Here is a 23,433-nt window from a genome sequence, read left to right as displayed (position 1 = left end):
AGGACCCCAAGTATTTGGGCCATTATCCACTGCTTTTCCAGGCTCTTCAGCCAGGAGCTGGATCAGAAGTGCAGCAGCTGGGACTTGAACTGGCTCTTTGATATGGGATGCTGGCATCACAGGTGGCGGCTTAACTTGTAGGACAATGTTGGCCTGTATACTTTATTTTTTAATTGATATCAGCTGCTGCCCAATCTCTGCTTGCCAGTCTGTGTAAGTGGTCATTTAATCCTTTCATAGTATTCACTGTATTATTTGTTGAAATTCAACCCATCTTAACTCAGATCCTTTCTCAATTGGGGGCCTTAGGGAACTAAACTTAATTTTGTGCTTTAAAAGAAGAGGAATATGTTGCATTTTTTAAAATTCTGAATTTTTTTTTTGAAATCTACAAATGCTTATTGCTGTCTTTCTGTTGATGTTTCTTCTTTTTTTCCAGAGGCCACAATCAGAGGATGGAATTCCTGGGTGACTCAATAATGCAGCTGGTAGCCACAGAGTACTTATTCATTCACTTTCCAGATCATCACGAAGGACATTTAACTGTGAGTTTGTGTTAAGCCACTCCCTCCATGAAGACTGCTCTGTTATTGGAAATAAAGGGTGGAAAGGCCACACACATCCATATAATTAGTGATTTAGTTGTTAGTGACTTTAACATATCATAGGGCTTTAGGGCTTTTCTCATTTCTTTGTGCAAATTGTATGCAAAGCAAGTATGCATTGAGAATTTATTGTATTTTATGTACTCCTTCATGGAATTATTGCTTGCTCAGTGCAGGACATGGAACTAGGTATCATATGGAATGCAAAGTTTAGTTGACACTGTGTCTATCCAAAAGGAATTTTAAAATTACTAAGAGATTAAGGTGTAAGTAAATAACGAAATACTTATAAATGCTATACTATACATGTATTGTGTATATATCTACATATAAAATATTGCTAAAAAGTATGAGTAACTAATTAAATGCAAATGAGAACATGGTAAATATTGCAAAGAGGTAGGTAAATTGTAGCACTTGTGCAGTTTAGGAAAAGATAATATTTCTTTTAGCTATGGATGTCACAGAAGGCTTCCTGGTATGATGAGGTTTGAGCCTTTAAAGATGGGTAGGATTTGGCCACTGGGAGTTGGTGGGAGGAAATTTCTGTGCACTGGACCTGCAGAAGTAAGGGCATGGCGTGAAAACTCAGAAGACTGACAGGCAGCAGCGACTGTTTGGCTAGATCATGGCAGAGCGAAAGGGAGTTACACAGACGATGTTTGATTTATGAACAAATGAAATGGTCCCCATTCCTCTGATTTCTGTTTCATTTTCTCAGACTTCATTGAGGGTTTTTATTTGCTGTGTACTGTTTTTACTCTGTGAAATTGATCAATAATGTTCACCTGGAAACCAGGCATGATGATCCCTCAAAGGCCTAAGGAGTGACCTTTGAGAAGTCTGTTGGGAATTAAGTATGGCGACAACAAATGCTTTTACTGGGTGAAGAAAAATAGTGGTACACTATATGATACTTTGTTCAGTTTCTGTTTTTTTGTTACGTTAAAGCAAATAACCAATCCTTCATACTTTGCTTCTTTATAATTTGAATGCATGTTTTGCCTTGAATAGAATTAGATCTCATTTCTGCACCCCTGAACCCTAGAAATAGTTTACAGGAAATATAAATATTGGAATTGGGGAGAATACAATGATTTGGCTGTGTATAGATGTAATTTTCAGTAGCATTTCCCTCAATGAATACTTACTGAGCTTCTGGTGTATTCCATATACCATTACAAGTGCCGAGGAATCAGCAGTAGGTTTTTTTTTTTTTTTTTTTTTTTTGGACAGGCAGAGTTAGAGAGACAGAGAGAAAGGTCTTCCTTTTTCCAATGGTTCACCCCCTAAGTGGCCGCTACGGCCAGTGCGCTGCACTGATCCGAAGACAGGAGCCAGGTGCTTCCTCCTGGTCTCCCATGCGGGTGCAGGGCCCAAGGACCAGGGCCATCCTCCACTGCACTCCCGAGCTGGACTGGAAGAGGAGCATCCGGGACAGAATCCAGCGCGCCCCGACCAGGACTAGAACCTGGGGTACCGGCGCCGCAGGTGGAGGATTAGCCTAGTGAGCCACGGCGCCGGTCAGCAGTTTTATTTTAGATTAACACTTTGTTTACCACTTAAAGTTGACTGCTTTTGGATGGACAAGAAGATATTTCTTCATGAATTAGTATTCATAAGAAAATGTGAGCATTTATGAGAAACGGACAAGTGCCTGGTATCCTGCTGTCCATCAGGAAAACAATAACTTGCATGGTCAGCATCCTCTGTTAGAGAGTAGACTTCCTAGGTGTCATATTATCCGGCTGGTCTGAAGAGTGGCTGATCCAAACCAAATAGCTTGAGGCAGTAAATTCGTGTGGAGACCATTGTTGAAAATGTATAGTGTAAGTGCACGCATTCCCTCTTGGTATTTCTATAAAAATTAATTGTGAACTCTGGGATCTTAGGGAAATGGAATGGTATAAATCTGCAAGTTCACGGCTTCCCACCTGCTCATTGTATGCACTATCCTCCACTATTCCCTGCATTGAACAGATGATGAAACCAAAGCTCAGAAAGGCAGGAGTCCTGCCCATGGTGTAGATAAATCCAACACCAGGACTCTGCTAGAGACCGTGGTTCTGGTTTCTTTCTAAGTCAGATTGAATACCAGAAATACGGTTTTATCCAAATTGTGGTTATCGGCCTTGCCATCTTAAAAGTAGAGAATTTTAGGCTAGCTTGTTTGCCAGGATGGCATTAACAGATGACAGTATTGTGATTTGATGGTCTCTATCATGCAGCACTTCGTGGGTTTCCTGTACCTTTTAGCTACTCTGTCTTAGCCTGCTTTGCAGACCCTTCTTATTCTCTACAGCTGATACATATTCCACTCCACCCTTGGCAAGGTTCCCTCCTTACAAGCAGCCTTTTCCATGCACATTGGCAGATGACTTCTACAGGGGTCTCTTCAGTTCCCCCGGCGTTCTGAGCTCCATTCCCAGCTGCTTTCTCAGCATCCTCACATATCCAAGACTGAATCTGTAATCTCCCTCCAGCATGCTGTGAATAGTTGAATGGCAGCATTGTCTATCCTGAGTTGTATATTAGAAACTCAGGTTCCTGCCCTACCTTCCTTCCCCGAATTACAGTCCTGTCAAGTCCTGACATCATTGCTCCTTGAGTGCCTCTTGAATCTGTTCCCTCTCTGTCTCCATCACCCACATCCTCTCTTCCATCCATTGTAGTAATTTCTGCCTGGCTATCAAAATATTTCAGGAATGCCATTGACACCCAGTTGAAAGGAGCACAGGGTGGTGCATGATCCTTGTGCAAGAAGAGTGGGCTCCCTAGATCCCCAGATTTCCCCTGGGATGTCTGCTGCTATTTGAAAAGCTTGCCTTTGCTGTTATTACAGGCATTTTTATACTCTGCCTATGAGACGGACAGTCTTCCAAGCAGAAGTGCTCCAGAGGCCCAGGTCTCAGGCCTCTTGACGTAACCTGGGGTTTCACACACTGCTGTTCTGGTACCAGCTTGTGCCTCAGGCAGTCCATTTTCCATCTTTCAGTTAGAGGAGTCCTTTTATGATAGCTCTCCTGGGCCTACACCAGCCATTGTCCCATCTGTCCACTTCTCTCATTTCTCTTCATCTCCCCAACTTCCTAATATCAGAGTTGCCTCAGTTCTTGGTGGTCAGAGTTCTTGTCTGTTGACTTTCTCTTCAGCAGTGATCTCATTCCATCTGTCTCATAGCTTTGAATACATCTGTCTGCTGATTCCTGATTTATATCTAAAGCCTTTTCTTCCTTGAACTTCAGACCCCTGTGTCTACTGAATGTGGATGTACTCAAATATTAGATATAGAAATACTGTCGAATTTCTAGTTGGATTTCTGATAGACATCTGAAACTGAATGTGTAAAAACAAAGTGATTTTCATCCCAAGCCTGCATTTCTCTCTGTGTTCTCCATATCAGGATCAATTCATTTCACCAGTTGCTGGGGTCATTCTTAACCCTTGTCTTTCTGTCAGACTTTCTAAGAAAGCCCATTGATTTTACCTATGTCATATCATACTCATAATCCATTGATTTTACCTTCTGAGTATATGCTGAATCTGACTACTTCTCACCAGCTTCACTGGTAACACCTTAGTTCAAGCCACTTTTCTAAATTACAGCCATTGCCACCCAACTGATACCCCCACTGTCCCCCGGTCTACTTTCAGCCCTACAGCTAGAGGGATCATTTTTTAAAGGGAAGTCAAACCTTCCTGTCTCAAGGGTAAAGACAGTGCTGTTCCAGTCATACTGCGTGATCCAGTTCCCTGCTGCCGTCTCTGGCTTTGTCTCTTCACATCGACCTCCGTGCAGTTCCTGCAGGCTGCTAAGCAGGCCTCGCCTTGGTGCCTTTGCACAGACTGTTTCCTCTGGCTGCGGCATCCTCTCCTGGTAATGTGTGGCAAGTCCCTCACCTCCCTGATCCTGTGTCATCCTGTCAGTCTGTCTTTATGCCACCCTTAATAGGCAAGCTCTTCCCCTTGTCTCTAGCACGCCTCCCTCAGCCTGGAACCGCGTTGCTGTTTCCTCCTTAGCACATAGTGTTTATTTTACGTGTTTATGGTCTGTCTTCCCCCATAAAGTGATACACTCCACAAGGGCAAGGATTTTTGTCTGTTTCTTTGTCCTGATTCCTTGGGTCCTTGAGGAGTTCCAGGCATATCAGTGCCCAGCAAGTACACTTTGAATAAACGGTTATCCTATCCCAGCTTAACACTCTTCAGTTGTTCTTTGGATACTGACTAAAGAATAAGCCTGGGGCAGATGCTGTGGCGAGTGGGTCCTGTGGCACCAGCATTCATATGGGTGCTGATTCGAGTCCCCACTGCTCCACTTCCGATCCAGCTACCTGCTGATGTGCCTGGCAAAATAGCAGAGGATGGCTCAAGTCCTTGAGCACCTGCATCCATGTGGGAGACCTGGAGGAAACTCCTGGCTCCTGGCTTCCATATAGCCCAGCCCTGGCCATTGTGGACATTTGGGGAGTGAACCAGGAGACAGAAGATGGATCTCTCTCTCTCTCTCTTTCTTTCTCTCTCTCTTTCTTTCCTCCCCTCCCTTTCCCTCTCCCTCTCCTTCTGCCGTTGCCCTTGCCTCTCCTTCTCTATAACTCTGACTTTCTAATAAATAAATAAATCCTTAAGAAATAATAAAAAGATTAAGCCTGGGTGTCTGGGCTGGCCCACATGTCACATGCTCTTCTCACTCTGCACCTCTGCACTGACCTCCTTGGCGTTTCTCCAGGCCCCCTCCGGCCGTCAGGCCTTTGTACCTGCTGTTCTGCCTGAAAACCATTCTGTTTCTGGCCCTTGCTCCCGTTTGGCTGAAGCCTCCTAGTCTTCATTCAGAGGTCAGTTCCAGTGCAGGAGACTCTTCCCTGAGGAGCCGCCCCTTGCAACGCCTTCTCATTGAAATTCCAAGTTCTTCTCCTTCCTGGCACTTACTCGGTTGGCCTGCTCCACCAGATGGGAAGTTCTGAAAGAGCACGTTTCTGTTCCTCACTGGGTGCCCAGCAGCGCCTGGCGTATGGTACATTCTCAGTAGATACGAGGTAAACAAGTAAGGGTGAGGTTCTTCAGGGCCACAGCAGGGCAATGATACATTGCTTTATGTACTAGGAATAGGGAAGAAGCTGAAAAGTTACTTGTAAGTGTCTAAGGGTTAAAACTAATTTAAAATCTGTGGAAGATTACTTATTGCCACTGCATTGGAACAGGAGGCAAGTGATTCATTATTGTGATTAAAGAGCGCACAATTATGGGGATTCACTTTGGGAGGCATTAGTTAGCTCTGAGCTATTCCCTTGCACGCTAGTTTTTCAGGGAATAAGGACAACTGAGCAAATGTAATTGCAGCTTTTAAGTCTTGAATTCTGATGAGGAGAAACATATTGTCCTGTAAGTTGGGTATTCAGAAAGGCCTCCTGGGGAAGGAATGTTAAGATTATCCAGTTGTTCTCGGGTAACTGAGTTTGGAATAGGATGTAGGAAGAAGAGGTTCTGTTTCATACACTGAAGCTTTTTTTTTTTTTTTTTCCTATGATGAGCCTACCTAGTAGGGTCAGAGTAAATAGTGAGAGTTCTCAAAGAAAAAGCATTTACCTGGACCCGGGTCAGAATGGTTGTCTTGTGGTACTTGCAAATGTTAAGCCACAGGAGTTTTCTCCTCTGTATCATTCTCTCTCAGCTTTTACAAAGTGCTCCTGAACTAAAAATAGTTGCTAATTCCCATTGCCCCTGTGTGTAAGGCACTGTGCCCAGTGGTGTCATGTGCTGGTGAGATCAACTTGATGAAGTTTTTATTTGTTTTTAGAGTCACGATTTGGTACAGTGAGAAAGCAAGCAGGGATTCCAAGTAAAAAGCTTGAGAAGCAGTGATCTGGTCTTGCCCCGCTGCCTCCAGACAGCACTCAGCTGTTTTATCTAAGCACTCAGGTGTTTTATCTAAGTATCTTTTTGAGAAGGTAGATCCCACAGCCTCCTGTTGGAGGATTTTTGTCACTGGAATAATTTGACTATCTGACCTGCATTCTGAATGCTAGCATTAGTGTACCTTTCTTTAATTATCATGGGAAATAGAGACCATCTGGCTACCACTCTTGGTGCAATAGACCTGTGTGGCATATCACTGTCACTTTTAATAGTATGGTCTGCTTCCCCCCATGTTCTTAAGTTAAAGCCCATGAAATAATAAATCACAGTCTACTTATTTTACACTAGGTGGCTCTCTTTGGCAGCTTACGTCCCACAGCTGTGGTTTCCTTTCTGGAATCAAGAGTAAATAGGGAAGTTAAAGGAAGAATGCCAAAATTTATGTTTTAAACCAATTAGCCATTTTCTTTTCTTTCTTTTTTAATAAGATTTACTTTTTATTTATTTGAAAGGCAGAGTTATACAGTGAGGAGGAGAGACAGAGAGATCTTCCTTCCACCATTTCACTCCTCAAATGGCCACAATGACTGGGGCTGGGCCAGGTGATATCCAGGAGCCCAGAGCTGTTCCCAGGTCTCCCACGTGGGTGCAGGGGCCCAAGCTCTTGGGCCATCTTCTGCTACTTTCCCAGGCACGTTATCAGGGAGCTGGGTCAGAAGTAGAGCAGCTGGGTCTCAAACCGGCACCCACATGGAATGCTGGCATCACAGGCAGAGGCTTAACTTACTATGCCACAGCACCAGCCCCAATTAACAGAATATAAGGTAATTATGAAAGACTGATAAGCTGTGATAATGGAAAACATCCTAGAATCTCAAAATCAGAATTTGAGATTGTGGAATATTTACATTGGTCCTTGACGTCACACCAGGAATCAGCAGTGCTTCTCTCAGAGTTACAGGGAGTCCCATCTTTAGCTTTTGTCAATGTTTCTGGTAATTTCAAATTAATACTTATCGTGTTTGGAAAGAGGGTTTAAAAGTAAGAATTTTGAGGCAGACATTTGTCACAGCAGTTAAGATGCCTCTTGGGATACCTATCTGGGTTCAAGTTTTAGCTCTGCTTCCAATTCCAGCTTCTTGCTCAGGTGCACTGTAGGAGGCAGCAGGTGATGGCTCATGCACTTCGGTCCCTGACACCCATGTGGGAGACACAGACTGGCTTTGACCTGCCCCAGCACTGGCTGTTGCAGGCATTTGGGAAGTGAGCCATCTCCCTCCCTGCTTTTTAAATAAAATGGAAATTAGTAAAACAAAATAAGAGTTTTCAAGGACAGGTTTCACTTGGTAAAATGGAAAGCTTTGAAGACAGTGAGTAGACAGGTATCTAGAACATTCTGCATTGAAAACAAATTCAGAATTCCTTACTTTCTAGAGCCCTTACCCTGCAAGCAAACCATACGTAATAATAACGATGCTGTTGTGCATAACAGCAGCAGCCAGCATTTCAGGTGTGCTTTATTAATGCTCGTCACAGTGATTTGATTGCCAGTCATTCACTCTGTGAGGTGGGTACTGCTTGCTCTCACTTAGCCAAGAATGCTAGAATCATGTCTGAACTGAGGCACGTGTTTTTACTGCAATATCTAATGCAAGACATTATTTGCAGATAGTCTGGTAACTATCTTGTTCTCATTTGGGTGCTTAATGTCCATTTTCTAGATTTCTGTTAAAAGTTGAAAAGCAGATATATCCTTGTTGTTTTTTTTTTTTTTTTTTTTTTTTTTTTTTTTTTTTTTTTTTTTTTTGACAGGCAGAGTGGACAGTGAGAGAGAGACAGAGAGAGAAAGGTCTTCCTTTGCCGCTGGTTCACCCTCCAATGGCCGCCGCTGCAGCCGGCGCACCGCGCTGATCCTGGCAGGAGCCAGGAGCCAGGTGCTTTTCCTGGTCTCCCATGGGGTGCAGGGCCCAAGCACCTGGGCCATCCTCCACTGCACTCCCTGGCCATAGCAGAGAGCTGGCCTGGAAGAGGGGCAACCGGGACAGAATCCGGCGCCCCAACCGGGACTAGAACCCGGTGTGCCGGCGCCGCAAGGTGGAGGATTAGCCTATTGAGCCACGGCGCCGGCTCTCCTTGTTGTTAAAAATAGTAATTTGAATGTATATTGACATCTACAGATTCTCCAACTTCATGTCTGCATCCACATTTAATTCCATCCACCAGAATCTCTCAAGTAAACAAATGACCTTGCCATTGTCCTCATTTGACACCTTTTGGGATTCTTCATCCCCTACAAGAAAGCATAGATGGGCTTCTTTCTGTCACCTGCCAGCCTCTCCTGTGTCTCTCCCTTGGCTCCGATTTTCTTTCCAGGTGCAGCAGATCATCACCTTGCTGGGTCATGTCCTCTTCTGGAAAACCCCTTAAGCCCTCCCCCCGCTGGCTGACTCAGTCTTTTTCAGTCCTGATTCTGCATGCATCAGAACTCATCTACAAGGTGTTTTTTTTTTTTTTTTCCAAAAGGCGGGTGTCCAAGGTGCATCCCTAGAATTTCAGATTCCTTGGTTCCTGGAAGAGGCCTGGACCCAAGCATCTCAGAAGCACTCATAATTCTGATATTATAGGCAGGTGGATGAGCCTCTGAAATGCCTTTGTCCATGTCCAGAGGAGCACCTGAATGTACCCATGGCACTGCTGCAGCCACCACCGTGCAGAGCAGTGGCTGGTGTGGGTGTGGCTTCCTCGGCAGAGGATCCGTTCTCCAGGGCAGCCCTGGATGTTGATCCTCATGGGATGATCAGCTGTCAGCACGGAACCTGGTGTGTAGCTGGACCCCACCCCTGGCCCACTGAACAGCCATAACTGCAGGTTCCTTTGTCGCTGATCCCCTCACCCGCTCCTGGATCCTACTCTTTGACTAACAGCCCAATTTCTTCTGAAGTAGAGTGGAGCAAATGACGAGGATAGAGGCTGCTATTTAAAGAGCCACCATTCCTGACTTTCGTGTTTAGGTGAGGATCAAGATCTTACCCCTTTTCCACTCCTCTGCTCTGCTTAAACCAACAACGGAAATACAGATGATTGATGGCATCCTCCTCCCCCACTGACGTTTGGTTCAGGCTCTGGGTCTTTGGCAAGAGCAGATAGGTCTCACTCTCTGCTGACCACCCTGCTGCTACTTTAGGACCTGTCAGCGCCGTCTGAAATGAGACGGGAGTGCTCTGTTTCCATCCTCCCTCTGTCCCTCCTTCTCTGACAGGCGGCTTTACTGCATGTGAAGAGAGAGTCCTGACGCAGGGAGCTGGCTGCTGGGGCCCGTGGCCGGTGCTGTGTGATGATTGTGTGCTCATGCGCACCTTGCACGGGATGCTCTGAGGCTTGAGCACTCTGTGAACGCACCCCTCAGCAACCGCATATACTCAGGGAAGAATGAACTTGCCCAGCATAGCCATATTCCCAAAGTAGCTCTCCTCTTCCCTCATAGCCTCTATTCTTTGTAGAGAAACACTCCCTCCCATTTGAAATCCAAACTGAGGCCGGCGCCATAGCTCACTAGGCTAATCCTCCGCCTGTGGCGCCGGCACCTCGGGTTCTAGTCCTGGTTGGGGCACCAGATTCTGTCCTGGTTGCTCCTCTTCCAGTCCAGTTCTCTGCTATGGCCCAGGAGTACAGTGGAGGATGGCCCAAGTCCCTGGGCCCTGCACTCGCATGGGAGACCAGGAGAAGCACCTGGCTCCTGGCTTCGGATCAGTGCGGTGCGCTGGCTGCAGCACGCCGGCCGCAGCGGCCATTGGGGGGTGAAACAATGGCAAAGGAAGACCTTTCTCTCTCTCTCTCTCACTGTCCACTCTGCCTGTCAAAAAAAAAAAAAAAAAAATTAAAAAAATGAAATCCAAACTGAAAGAATATATATATACCCCCCAGCTCCATTATTCTGTAATTACACGGTATTGGGCTGGTGGACTCCTCCTTGGTTGGATCTTCTGTTAATGTTACATACTAAGCCTTTTTAATTTTGAGTTCCTTTGAGGGTATTCCTTTTAATGAAACACTATATAAAAGAAAAGATGGAGTTAAAGGGGCAACAGGAAGAGGACTGGAGAGAAGACAGGCAAGAGTAATTGTCTGCAGTTCTGAAACAAGCATGGCTTATGAAGATCAAGTTGTATTTCTGCTTCATGAATCATTGTCAGACAAATTAAGAACATATTGTTTCTTATTTATCTATTGTCAAGGATTCAATATCAAGCATTGAGAATAAATCTTGATTTTCATAAGCTCCGTTGACACTGTGGAACTACAGAGCATAAAACTTGCATCTAATAAACAAAGTGTGATGTGGAAGAGCAGAGGATGTAATGCCAGCATGCCTCACAGCTGCTGCCTGCTCCCTCTCCCTGTTTTCAGGATTGTTTCTTAGCAGAAGGGAAGTGTTTGAATAGAGAAGAATTTGTTATATCTGTTGTAAGAAAAGTTTGTAGTTTTAAGTGTATTACTCCCCCAAATCTTAGAGATGGGGAATAATTCTGTTCATTTTTTACTGGTGGGTTTCCATCTCTGTGTCCCCACTTCCCACTGGCCTCCTTCCCCTGCACTTCCCTAGCAAGTGTTTAAAGAATGTTAAATGTCTAAACTATGTTTGTGTTATGGGCATCTCTACAGTGGATTGGTTATATAATTTTCATACAGTGTCTAATGTTACTGCTTACGTAGTTCTTGGAAGATTCTTTATCTGTGTGGAGTTCTGAGTACTTTTTTTTTTTTTGAATTCCTGAAGTTAAAATATGAAAATTATACCCTAATTTGATTAATAAAATCATCTCAGTGTGAAAAATTGAGACTTGATGGATAGCACAAATCTTTAAAATAATAAAAGTTAAAATACAAATAAATCATTTCAGCCTTTTCAGTAATACTTACTAACACATCACTCCCCTGAAGCCTGTAATATCAAAATTACCATCAATGCCATGAAACTGAAAGCTTATTTTAGACTAAAAATGTTCTTTCAAAACCAGTATCCAGTGACAGAAAGCAGGCTGAGTTTGCCTGGTATGAGGTGGGGAGAACTGACTGCGTTAGGAGTACAGGGAATTTGCCTGGGGTGGTGGAAACGGATAAGATTCTCAAAATTCATCCAAGTATGCAAATAAAATGGGTATATTTTATTGAGTGTCAATTATACTTGAATGAAATTGATTTTTGAAAGTTTTAATGTGTCTTCATTTAGTAGCATTAAGCTTAATAGACGCTATGACCTGTAATCATATTATAGCCTCCCCCTCATATGACAGTCTCCCCCCACCTCCCAGCCCAGCCCCCAAGTAATGAGCTGTTTTAATGTCAGTTAGGTAAAATATAGAAGAGCACAGCAGAGCACATAAGTTACTAAGAAGAAGGTAGAAGCATATGGAGTATGTCACTGTCTTCCAAAGGTGATGGTTGAGGACTTAGGACATCACTTGCCTTCATGTCCCTGTCAGTGAGATGCTCTTAGACTGACTGGGTCCAACGCAGGGGCAAGAGAGAGACCAAAAGTGACATGACCTCAATTTCTTTTGGCCAGTTGTTGCGAAGCTCTTTGGTGAATAACAGGACACAAGCGAAGGTGGCAGAGGAGCTGGGCATGCAGGAGTACGCCATCACTAACGACAAAACCAAGAGGCCCGTGGCTCTTCGCACCAAGACCTTGGCGGACCTTTTGGAATGTGAGTGCTACAAAGCTTTTCTCTTGGCCCGAAGGTTCAAAGCCTAAATCACATTGACCAGTATTTATGCTTTGTCTCATTAGGTTGTAGCTAAAGAAATCTTTCCTATTTTATTTTTTAATTTCTGCTTTTCACCAAAGCTTGTTTGAAATGGAGTACTTTGGAATTAAGACAAGTAAATAGTGAGTTTTATGTTTAATCTACGTTCGGTGGTAGCAGTCTATCAACCACTAAGTCCTAACACTCAGCTGTCCCATCCATTTCTGTGAAACAGCAATAGATTATGAAGGTTGGTATTTATGAAACAGATTTTCTGCCTCCAGCAGTCTTCGTATGGGGCACAGAGGAAAGATGGGTAACTTGCTTATTAAATACTTAAAACCATTATTCATTGATTTGAATGAGCACAAAGCTATATGAACAAATGTCCCTTTTTTTTTTTTTTTTTTTTTTTTTTAGGTTTCTTTATTTATTTGAAAGGCAGAGTTACAGAGAGGGTAAGGCAGAGAGAGAGAGAAAGAGAGAGGTCTTTCATCTGCTGGTTCACTCCCCAGATAGCCACAATGGCTGGAACCGGAGCTGAGCTAATCTGAAGCCAGGAACCGGGAACTTCTTCCGGGTCTCCCATGTGGGTGCAGGGACCCAAGGACTGGACCATCCTCTGCTGCTCTCCCAGGCCATGGCAGAGAGCTGGATTGGAAGTGAGGCAGCTGGGATGCCAACCAGCGCCCACATGGGATGCCGGCACTGCGGGCGGCAGCGTTACTCACTACGCCACAGCACCAGCTTCCCCAAACGTCATCTTTTGCAGTTTCTGATATGGAAACATCATAAATAATTTTATTACAGCTAACTAAAGAATTATACCCATAATTTTATTGTTTCTGTTGGTACTTAAAAAGAAGTAGATCAGTCACCGGTCATCAGAACTTTTTATGTTATGATAGTTTTGACAGTTGGAGTTATGTACAGATTTTAAAGTCTGCCGTGCAAAGCCAGCTCATTTCTAAACTGCAGTGGCAGTCTGCTAAGGAACTTAGAAGAACTTTTTTAAACTAAAGAAGACTAATTTAAAGATTAAGATTATATAAAAATATGGTTGAGATATCAGTGTCATTGACAATTTTTTTTAGCTCAATGAGAACTGTTTTTATTCCCTCTTTTTTAAAAGGCACCATTTGTTTAAGGCACCTTTTAATGCAGTCATCTCTGAGATCATCATTTATTAATGGATGAATTGTTAAATTGTCATGGAGCCCAGGCTTAAGTTTTTCTATTTGAGCAGATAGACTCTTTGATTTGTCCCATATATTTCTTTGTTCATGAAGTTTAACACGGAGCCCTTGTGATCACATAACTAATGTGGAGAATGGCAGAATCCAACCATGTGCTCATTCTACTATCACCTCTGCTCTTCAAGCTGTGTTTTGATTCATTTGATGTTAGCGTGGTTGTGTTCCTACATCTTTCTCTGCCCTACAACAGCATTTCTGTCTGTTTTAAACTAACTGTTCATTTAGCCTTTAGTTAAGTGCAGCTTGGTCTTTGTACTCTTAGAATTTTGCATCTTAATCACATGTCTCTGTTGCTGTGTCTAACAGCAGTGATAAAGAAAGATGAAATGGTTATGGTAAAAAATAAAAGGACCTAGATATTGAAAGCCTTATTAAAATGGTGCTCAAAAGTCTACGTCTCTTACTTTTCCCAATAAATGTCAGTGAATTGTAGCTTATTTTAAAATTTCTGTTTTTTTCCCCAGCATTTATTGCAGCGCTGTACATTGATAAGGATTTGGAATACGTTCATACTTTCATGAATGTCTGTTTCTTTCCACGATTAAAAGTAAGCTCATATAGAGTTTAAATGAGTAGTCTTCTTTTCTGCTTAGTGATTTCAGAACTCATTACTAAATACTTTTCTGGGACTTACTGCAGGAGTTCATTTTGAATCAGGATTGGAATGACCCCAAATCCCAGCTGCAGCAGTGTTGCTTGACACTTAGGACAGAAGGAAAAGAGCCAGACATTCCCCTCTACAAGTAAGTGCTTGGTGCCCAATACCACAGGCCACTGGAGCCCATGTGCTTGGTGTTGATTTTCCATGTGCCTTGAGGAAAAACTGATGGAGTAAATAATCCTTGTAAGAGTCCGGGACTGGGACTTCCTGATGTCGGTATTACTCTGGGTCCAACACGGAAACTCTGTGGGCCTTGAAGTCTTAGCCATAAATAAATGAGTCCCACTCCATGACCACTACACTTCCCTCATGTCTAAAATTCTCCATGAACTTCGACCTGGATGACATACCAAGCTGATGAGATCAAGACAGGACCATTCAGATTGAATAGTTGTATGTGTGTATGTGTGTACGTGACATCTTCAAAAAGTTCATGGAAAATATGTATAATGAAAAACCTATGCATGGATTTAAAAATTTTTATACCAAAATAAACTTATCTATTAATTCCCCCTTTCCAAACTTTTGGGAGTACCCTTTTGTTTGTCTTCTTACTTCTTGTCACCTCTCCTGAACTCTGCCCACAGACTAGAAGATGATAGTTGGAACAGTGGTTGGGTGCTTCTGTCCTTTAAACTCCCGTTGGCCCTGTCTGTGGCCTGGCAGGCAGGCTGTCTCCCTCCGCAGTCGCTGTAAGAAGATGGGCAGTTGTGCGCTGCTGCTGGGGTACTCGAGTATTGGAACCCTTTCTTTTCCTCAGAATTTATATCCAAAGCTGCCCTATACAAGTGCTTTTATCCTTTGAGTGGTAGCCGAAAATCATTGCAGAGGGATGCAGGTGAATAGTGAGTCACCATCCCACACCACACAGTGTTGGTTTTGATGACAGTGGAAGGTGGACTGTGAAGTTGGATAATTACCTTGTGACTCTCCTATGTTGATTCAGAAGGTGGTTTCAAAGAGGATTATTGAAATAGATGGTTGCATTCCAAGATACTATCTGGATATGTGATTTTAGTGATGTTTACAAATCTAGTTTCTGTATTGTTTTATCACATGTCTATGTACACACATGTTTGCAAGCACACACAATTTTGTCTAAGTTTGATATGGAATAAACCCCCGCCCCTGACTTTGGACTTTATCAAACAACAAAGTGCTCCAGGAAGAACACCAGAATGCAGCTGGGAATTTTAAGTCCTGTTTCATGTTTTTATTTAATAATCACAACACTTTATAGGCATTTTTGCCAAAAGAAAACCTGAGGCCAAGAGAAGGTTGAGTCACCCCACAGCAGCTACCATAAGTGGTGCCAAGAAGCTGTCACAACTAAACAGTGTTTCCTTTATTTATTGGGGAAAAAAAACCCAAATGTTTAGAAATAGCACTTTAATATGTGCCTAATAAGCATAATGAATATCCAAACTGTATTATATGAAAGGCTTAAAGTATTTCCTCATCAAAGTGATAATTAAGGTTCAATAAATAAAATGAGGATGATAAACTTCCCATGGCACGAGTGTGATTACTGTAATAAGCACTACCTTAAAGAAACCGCCTGGGCACTTTCATCCTTGGGCGTTTATGAACACGAAGGAAATTACTATGCTCCCATCTCATAAATCCCCCAAATGAAAGCACACGATGAGTTTGTTCTTTTTTTTTTTTTTTAAATCAAGATTGAGGGGACTGTTTTACATAGTTTTTTCAAGATTGCTGTGTTCATTCCATTATCTTTGTTGGCCACTTTTAATTTCCCTTTTCCATGAAGTTATCAGTTTTACAACATTTGAAATCTGCACCATGTCGTTAAAATAGAGTACCTGGAGCTTTGTTTTTTTTGTTGATTGTGTTGTGTGCTTATCATTACAGCATAGCTTGGAAATGAACTCAGATGCTTCAGAAATTAAATACGTTTCCTGATCTTTTAGATAAGATACCAGACATTAGAAAGAATCCCTAAAGGATGTGAAATTGTTCAGGTGTGGCTAGAGGCATATACCCAAATATGTGCTGTTTGTAGCTGTTAAGTTTTCACAATGAAAACTGTGAAATTTTATGATATTTGGTATATGCACACTTAAAAATTATTTTAAAATATTTTACCTTTCACTGTTAGCCTTCAGATTCCATTCGTATTACTTTGCAAACAAAAAAATAAAAATACAATATAGAATATTTAAATGTTGTACTTCAAAAACTCTATTTGTCAGGTTAGCAGATCAAAAACTTATCCCTTTGGCTTTTCCTGTCGTTGTCATTGTTTCTTGTTCTTTTTATCTTCCTCTGTCCAGGCAGTCCACTAGTCTGTATATTTTCTAGGAGATACATAGTAGGAACAATAGTTAACAGCACTTTCACATAATTCGTGTTCTTTGCTTTCCCTTCCAGAACTCTGCAGACGGTGGGGCCATCCCATGCTAGAACCTACACTGTGGCTGTTTACTTCAAGGGAGAAAGAATAGGCTGCGGAAAAGGACCAAGGTATGAGAAGAAGTTATTTTTAATTTTATCGAATGAACATCCTGGGTGTCTGAGAAGTCCCCACGTGCTATTTCCAGACACTGCAGTCTGTCCTTGTGGAGGCAGAGTATAGATTGTTCTAGGGTAATAGCAGCACACGCCAAACCCCAGATTGGAAAGTTGATTTTGGCCAGTGGGAATGCTGTGGCGTATGGGGCTTTGGCTACCTCGAGAAAACCGCATTTCCTGGTGTGCAGGCGAAGCCTGTCCAGTTTTAGTTACCCAGCACAAGGCAGGCCAGTCAGTCATGTAAGATGTGTTACCTGTGTGACGCAGCTCTTAGACGTTTGATTTCTCGTCACTACTCATTTGAGCATTGTGGAAGTGCTGACATCTCTAGGTAAAAAGAATTTTGTGTACTATCTTTCTTTGATTCTTTCAATCTGTGTCTTACACTGAGAAGTGATTTGAAGTTTGTCATTTTCTTTCCCCTTTAAACTGAACTGTGAGGGTGTTCAAACTTAAGCAAGAAATACTTCAGACCTAATATAATTGAAAGGCATTTTAGTGTACTTTTAAAAGTGTGGAATGAGTAACTTCAATAGGCTTTTTTCTTTTTTCAGGTTTATTAAAATAAAGTATTAGCAAACAATTGCAAAAACGAATTTTTTTTAAGAGTTATGGCTTTGAAAAGCACAATATACCAATAGGCTTTGTGCAAATAAATGACATTTCAGCCTGGTCTTGTGTATATTCCTATCTGTGTAATTCTGTGTCTGACAGTAGAAATAATCATGAAATTTTATGCACCAAGCATGAAAATCACCCTGAGTAATTTGTAGCCATACTTTGTGATTTTGAAAAAAAAAAAAGCTTTAAATTAAAGTATGCCTCACTTTTATTGTGTTTAATAGTATTCAGCAAGCAGAAATGGGAGCTGCAATGGATGCACTTGAAAAATGTAAGCCTATCTCTTTTTCTTTAATTATATGTTCATAATGTAATGAGTGTTTTATGGAAAGAAAATGAGGAGGTAGAAAAGTGGTAAGTACTGATAAAATGTGATCTTGTTTTCTTCATAATTATTCTCCACACAGAGGGTGTAGTAGAATGCGAGCTATGTGTAAAATGGGCTTACAATTTAAAAAAGAAAGTATTCCCCAAGTGCATTTTGATTTTGATTTTCCTTTTTTGCATAGAGCCCTACTCTCAGCCTAGACCTTGGTTTCCTTCTATGTATTTTTCTCTGTCCTTCTAAAACCTTACACAGACCTAGATGTATAGAGATGTGAAATTTTTTTTCAGTCATTGTTTTATGAAAAAGGGTGCTACTTATATAGTCTCTATGTCTTTGTTTTTCTTGCTCAATAGTGTATGATGGGCAGCCGTCCTTAATGGCTGTATAGTATTTTCTGCTATGTGGGGTGTACTGTACTTTATTCAGCTTTTTACTATTGGTAGACACTTTGTTTCTCTTTGTTGTTGCTTTCTTTCTTTCTTTTTTTTTTTTTTTTAATGTTGTTAACAGTCTTTGCATATTGGTGCTTTCATTGTTGCGGGATGGATTCCTGAAAGTGGGGTGCCTGGATTAAAGAAACTTCAATTACATCATTGACCATGTAGGGAACTGCATAATCTTTTATAAACTGAAGACAAGAGTACAAGGAAATTTTCTTCTGGGGTCTCTTGTACCATACAGTGGAACCTGTGGGTACAACATGATGATATGATTTTTTTTTCTTGTCTGTTTTGTTTTTGAAAAGATATTTATTTATTTGAAAGGCAGAGAGAGAGAAAGAGATAGAATTTTCGATCTGCTGATTCACTCTCCAAATGGCCACAACAGCCAGGCCTGGGCTAGACTGAAGCCAGGAGCCTGGAACTCCATTGATATGATTTTATTATGTGTTAAATTACCAGCTGGATGAGGTAGGAGAGAGCAAAGTGTGGGAAAGTGAAAATGAAGAGGCCCAGGATTCTCAGCTCTGGGAGAGATTGCTGGAAAGGCCAGAGGCCCAAGAGCCACATGGAAATCAGCAGACAGTAGCTTCCTATCTGGGGTGGAGACGTTGGTTAGTGGAGGCAGCAGATAGTGCTGTCGGGGTCTAGCCCCCATATAATCTTCACTGAGAGTTTTCAGTTGACTCTGATGGGAACTTGTTCATCCATGATGGTATAAATGCATGATCACATGTCCAAATATAAGTGAGATTCCACTTTGCAGTTAGAAAGTTGTTACAGGGGCTCACGCTGTGGCGTAGCAGGTAAAGCCTCCACCTGCAGTGCCAGCATCCCATATAGGTGCCAGTTCCAGGCCTGGCTGCTCCACTTCTGATCCAGCTCTTTGCTATAGCCTAGAAAAGCAGTGGAATATGGCCCAAATCCTTGGGCCCCTGCACCCACGTGGGAGACTGGGAGGAAGCTCCTGGCTCCTGGCTTTATATCGGCGCAGCTCCAGCTGCTGTGGCCAATTGGGGAATGAACCAGTGGTTGGAAGACCTCTCTCTCTGCCTCTTCTTCTTTCTCTGTGTGACTCTGACTTTCAGATAAATAAATGAATTAAAAAAAAAAAGAAATAAAGCTGTTATAGGTTATCTTTGGTATCTTTGGGATTCTTTGTTAGTTTTCAGCTCTGAAGCAGTACTGGAGAGGTCACCCAGTATGAGACAGACCTCCATAGACTGGTACAAGTGAGCTGTTTAGGCTGCTGGAGGGCAGTTTGGCAGCATATTACCAGGTCCTTGGAGAAACCCATACCCTTTGATGCAGAGATTTTACTTGAGGAATCAAGCATAGGAAATCATTGGAGTTACAGACTAGATAGAGATCACACACTGTGATAATCACAACAACTTAATTTACAGTAGCAAAACAAAAACAAACAAATTCAGACTGCATGCTAACAATAGGGAAATGATATGTCTCTGGGGTTGACAAACGTTTTCTGTAAGGGCCAGTTGTATTTTAACACTTCACAGAACACACAATCTCTGTCCTGGTTACTTAGCCCTGCCATTATAGCCTATGGGTATGGATAGTAAGGAAACTAATGGGTGTGTCTGTGTTCCAATAAAACTTCATTTATAAAAATGGGCAGAGAGGGCCATATTTGGCCTGTTGGTACTAATTCTTGCTGTATCCAAATGTAATATTTTGCAGCCATTTAAATGAAGTTTTTAAATACTAATGTTATAGGGAAATGTTTATATTAGAATAACTGAAAAAAAAAATCCCTGTAGATACACACCTATATATTGTACTCCCGCACTGTAAGAGTGGATGGTGGGATGATTTTTAAATATTTATACATCTATGTAATATACATATACATTTACATTTATATATATATGTGTGTGTGTGTGTGTGTGTGTGTGTGTATATATATATATATATATATATATAGTATGACTTTACCTCTTAGGAAATAGGCTGTAAGGATATATCCTGAAAGATTATCAGTAGTTAGAGCTGAGAATGAGTTTCTTTTAAATGCAAAATGAATTTTATAGTGAAATTTCCTGAGGCAATAGGGTCCATTTTATAGAAACTTGCTGCATTATTTTTATTTTTATTATTTTTTTAATTTTTTTAGAAAAAGTACTTGCAGTGTTTGAAACTTATGATTTACACAACATGTGAGGTATCAATGTATTTAGGAGGTAATTTTATTTCAGAAGTAATATAGATGCCATGTTTCTCTTTTGTTTAATAATCACTGACTCTCAGGCATACAAGAGTTTTCCTGATTGACTGTCTTTCAGATATGTTTTCTACTACCGTGTTCCTGGCCCTTCAGCCTGGGATGAGGAAGGGACACTCCATTAGAAGGGGAAGGGGGAAATAATGTAGGAGCATGCTATATGTACAGATCCACTTTCATTATACCTCACCTTTAAAACAAACTTGTTTTCCCCAAACATGTCATGTCTCCACCCATCTCTGGTTCTTCTTGTGTTTGAATAGCCCTTTATCCGATAAATAGTATCATTTTTCTCTTTGTGCTCGAAGGCAGTGTGTGTAGTTCTTACCCATGTATGCATCCCTTTTTAAAAATATATTTTTATTTATTTTGAGGGGTAGAGTTACAGAGAGAGGAAGAGACAGAGAGAAAGGTCTTCCATCCCCAGATGGCCACAATGGCTGGAGCTGAGCCCATCTGTAGCCAGGAGCCAGGAGTTTCTTCAGTTTTCCCATGCAGGTGCAGGGGCCCAAGCAGTTGGGCCATCTTCTGCTGCTTTCCCAGGTCATAGCAGAGAGCTGGATAGGAAGAGGAGCAGCCAGGACACAAACCGGCACCCATATGGGATGCTGTCTGTTTAAGTAGGTGTTTGTTGACCAGGTATACAGAAATGGTTATTTCTAGTTCCATACTTGATTTCTTTCTTCACTGCTACATGAAAGTTACACAGCAAATGACAATGAAATTGTGAAATTTCTCAGTCTTAGTGAAGACTTCCATTGTGTCAACAGTGTTGCGCGGGGTCAATCTCAAACTAAATATAACTTAACCTATGTCATGGAGTGCAATGTTTCCTTTAATTGAATCAAATTCTCTACTCGAGTTGCTTGTGCAGTATAGCTTTCAGCCTTTTAGGGCAGACTTTACAAATAGGGTGAATTATCAAACAATAAATTATAATGTGGCCTCCTTTTGTCTATCTGATCTTTTTTTTTTTCTTTTCTTTTTTTTTTTTTTTTTTTTGCTTTTGTCAGAAACTTTCTTGGTAAATCAGAAACTTGGTAAATAATGGTGTGATAATACCATTATTTGTTTGGGTTTTTTATTTGAGCCCTTCAAAGATGTGCAACTGTATTTTATGGCATCCTTTCATTTTTTCTTGAAACTCACTTGTTGCTAGGAGAAACATGTTAATGCACCTGGTTGGAAACATTCCAACATCATACATCTATGATTTAGTGCCTTTTCTCTCTCAGGTTCACCTTAGATATTGAAATCTAGAATTGGCCAGTCCAGACTACCAGTGGGTTCTGAATCACAAAAGAACTATGGAATAAAATGAGGCTTTTTTTTTTCTCTTGTCTTACAAAATTCAACTGTATACCTGTCACAGAAGTTGGTGTTTGCATGTGTAGATATTTGGTTTGCATCATTCTTTGCACTAGTGGCTACCCTTTAATAAGTGTAAAATATATCTCCTTGTGCCAGATAACTTTCCCCAGATGGCCCATCAGAAGCGGTTCATTGAACGGAAATACAGACAAGAGTTAAAAGAAATGAGGTGGGAAAGAGAGCATCAAGAGCGGGAGCCAGATGAGACTGAAGACATAAAGAAATAAAGGAGGGCACGGAACTGGTGGTGTGTTTACTTGCCTAATAACTGTGACTGCTGCCCATTGAGACCTAGCCTAGTTTTCCTGCAGACAATGAATGAAGTGTGCCCATTGAAATAAAACCCAGTGTCAAATCACCATTGTTGTTTTACTGGTCTAATATTCTGTTGTTAGCTGGATGGTCTTTGTTACAAAGTGTTTTATTTCTCTTCTGTTTAATGGAAAACTTGACTTCGGTGGGTATGCGTTTTTCCCTTTTATTTTGCTTTCGAACAATAAAATTCAAGAAAGCATATTGTCCTTGGAATAGATCCTGTATTTTCTCACTGTCTCAGATTGTGAGCCCAGACTTTCAGCTGAGAAGTGAAAAATTCACTTTGTCAGGTATTTTGACTCCCTTCTAGAAATCTTTGGATTATTTGCTAGATTTTCAGCTTTCATCTGGATGTTTGTCAAGTTCTCAGCTGCATATATTGAATTTACCACTTTCCAAGCAGTGAGTCCTTTGTGGAAGGAATCTGTTTAAGGTTTAAGTGGCTAATAGGCGCGGGGGAGGACTGATGTTTGAGTCACACATGTTCTTTGAATCACTGGAATGGGGAAGCAGCCATGATTCTGAGTCAGACCCCCCTTTAAACCTGGAGTCAGCAGGCCCTCTATGAAGTTTAGACTGCAGGGATGTCTCAGAACCTCATGAAATGCTATTCAATTGTATGTGCCTGGTGGGGACTTGGGGAGGGGGGAGCAAGTAGAGGAGGGGTCGGCACTTTGATCAGCTTTTCTAAGTGACCCCTGCAGAAAAGGGCTAACATTACATCAAAGATGTAACATTTAAAGTGAAACATTATTTTAAATTAAACATCATTGTTATTAATAAAGGCAAAACTTTGTAACACAACTGTGTTTTCATCCATTATTTCTGCAAGCACGACATGGGCCTACTGTGTATCAGGCACCATTCTAGGCTCTGGGACTCCTTGGTGGACATAAGAGACAAAACACAGTGCCCTCGGGAGCTTGTGTGCTGCAGCAATACCCTCAGGGGAACCAACGCGGGGAGCTGGGTGGGTGCAGTATGCTCTGAACCAGAATGAGTCATTCAGGTATACGGGAGACTGTTGCCTGCAGAGCTGTGCATTGTAGAAGATTCGGACAGTGTTATTACTTTTGTTAACAGGAAAAAGAAACAAATGACACCTTTACCATCGAGGGATAGGAAGAACACATAACCAGAAAAATAAATCACTCATGATTGCATCACCCAGAGGACTTGTCTACCCTGTCAGGCCTTCTGTGCACATACGTATGTCTGCACAGGCACTCAAGTGTGTTTAACATGTGGTTCCCACTTTCATGGACAGTGCTGCCACATAGATCCTGGAGGACGGACACATTTGAGAGAAGACCTCTCCATTGTTTCTTTTTTTTTTTTTTTTTGACAGGCAGAGTGGACAGTGAGAGAGAGAGAGACAGAGAGAAAGGTCTTCCTTTTTGCTGTTGGTTCACCCTCCAATGGCTGCCACGGCTGGCGCGCTGCGGCCGGCACACCGCGC

At 41.8% G+C, this 23,433-nt stretch overlaps 1 protein-coding gene across 4 annotated transcripts in view; it reads left to right on the top strand.

Moving 5' to 3' along the window:
* DROSHA (drosha ribonuclease III) overlaps positions 1-22,778 on the top strand; it is a 135,207-nt gene extending 112,429 nt beyond the window's left edge. For all 4 annotated transcript variants that reach the window (XM_008262091.4, XM_008262093.4, XM_008262092.4 and 1 more), the window contains 7 exons: positions 440-545; positions 12,028-12,169; positions 13,929-14,011; positions 14,104-14,207; positions 16,517-16,609; positions 17,503-17,549; positions 21,756-22,778. In XM_008262091.4, coding sequence (XP_008260313.2) covers positions 440-545; positions 12,028-12,169; positions 13,929-14,011; positions 14,104-14,207; positions 16,517-16,609; positions 17,503-17,549; positions 21,756-21,886 — 706 coding nt within the window. In that variant the 3' untranslated portion in view covers positions 21,887-22,778. The remainder of the gene's footprint in view (positions 1-439; positions 546-12,027; positions 12,170-13,928; positions 14,012-14,103; positions 14,208-16,516; positions 16,610-17,502; positions 17,550-21,755) is intronic.
* The last annotated feature ends 655 nt before the right edge of the window (positions 22,779-23,433 follow it).

Source organism: Oryctolagus cuniculus, chromosome 14, assembly GCF_964237555.1.
Source record: "Oryctolagus cuniculus chromosome 14, mOryCun1.1, whole genome shotgun sequence".
NCBI classification, from domain to species: Eukaryota; Metazoa; Chordata; class Mammalia; order Lagomorpha; family Leporidae; genus Oryctolagus; species Oryctolagus cuniculus.
Note: the sequence above shows the minus strand (reverse complement) of the source record. Positions and strands in the feature narration are given on the sequence as shown.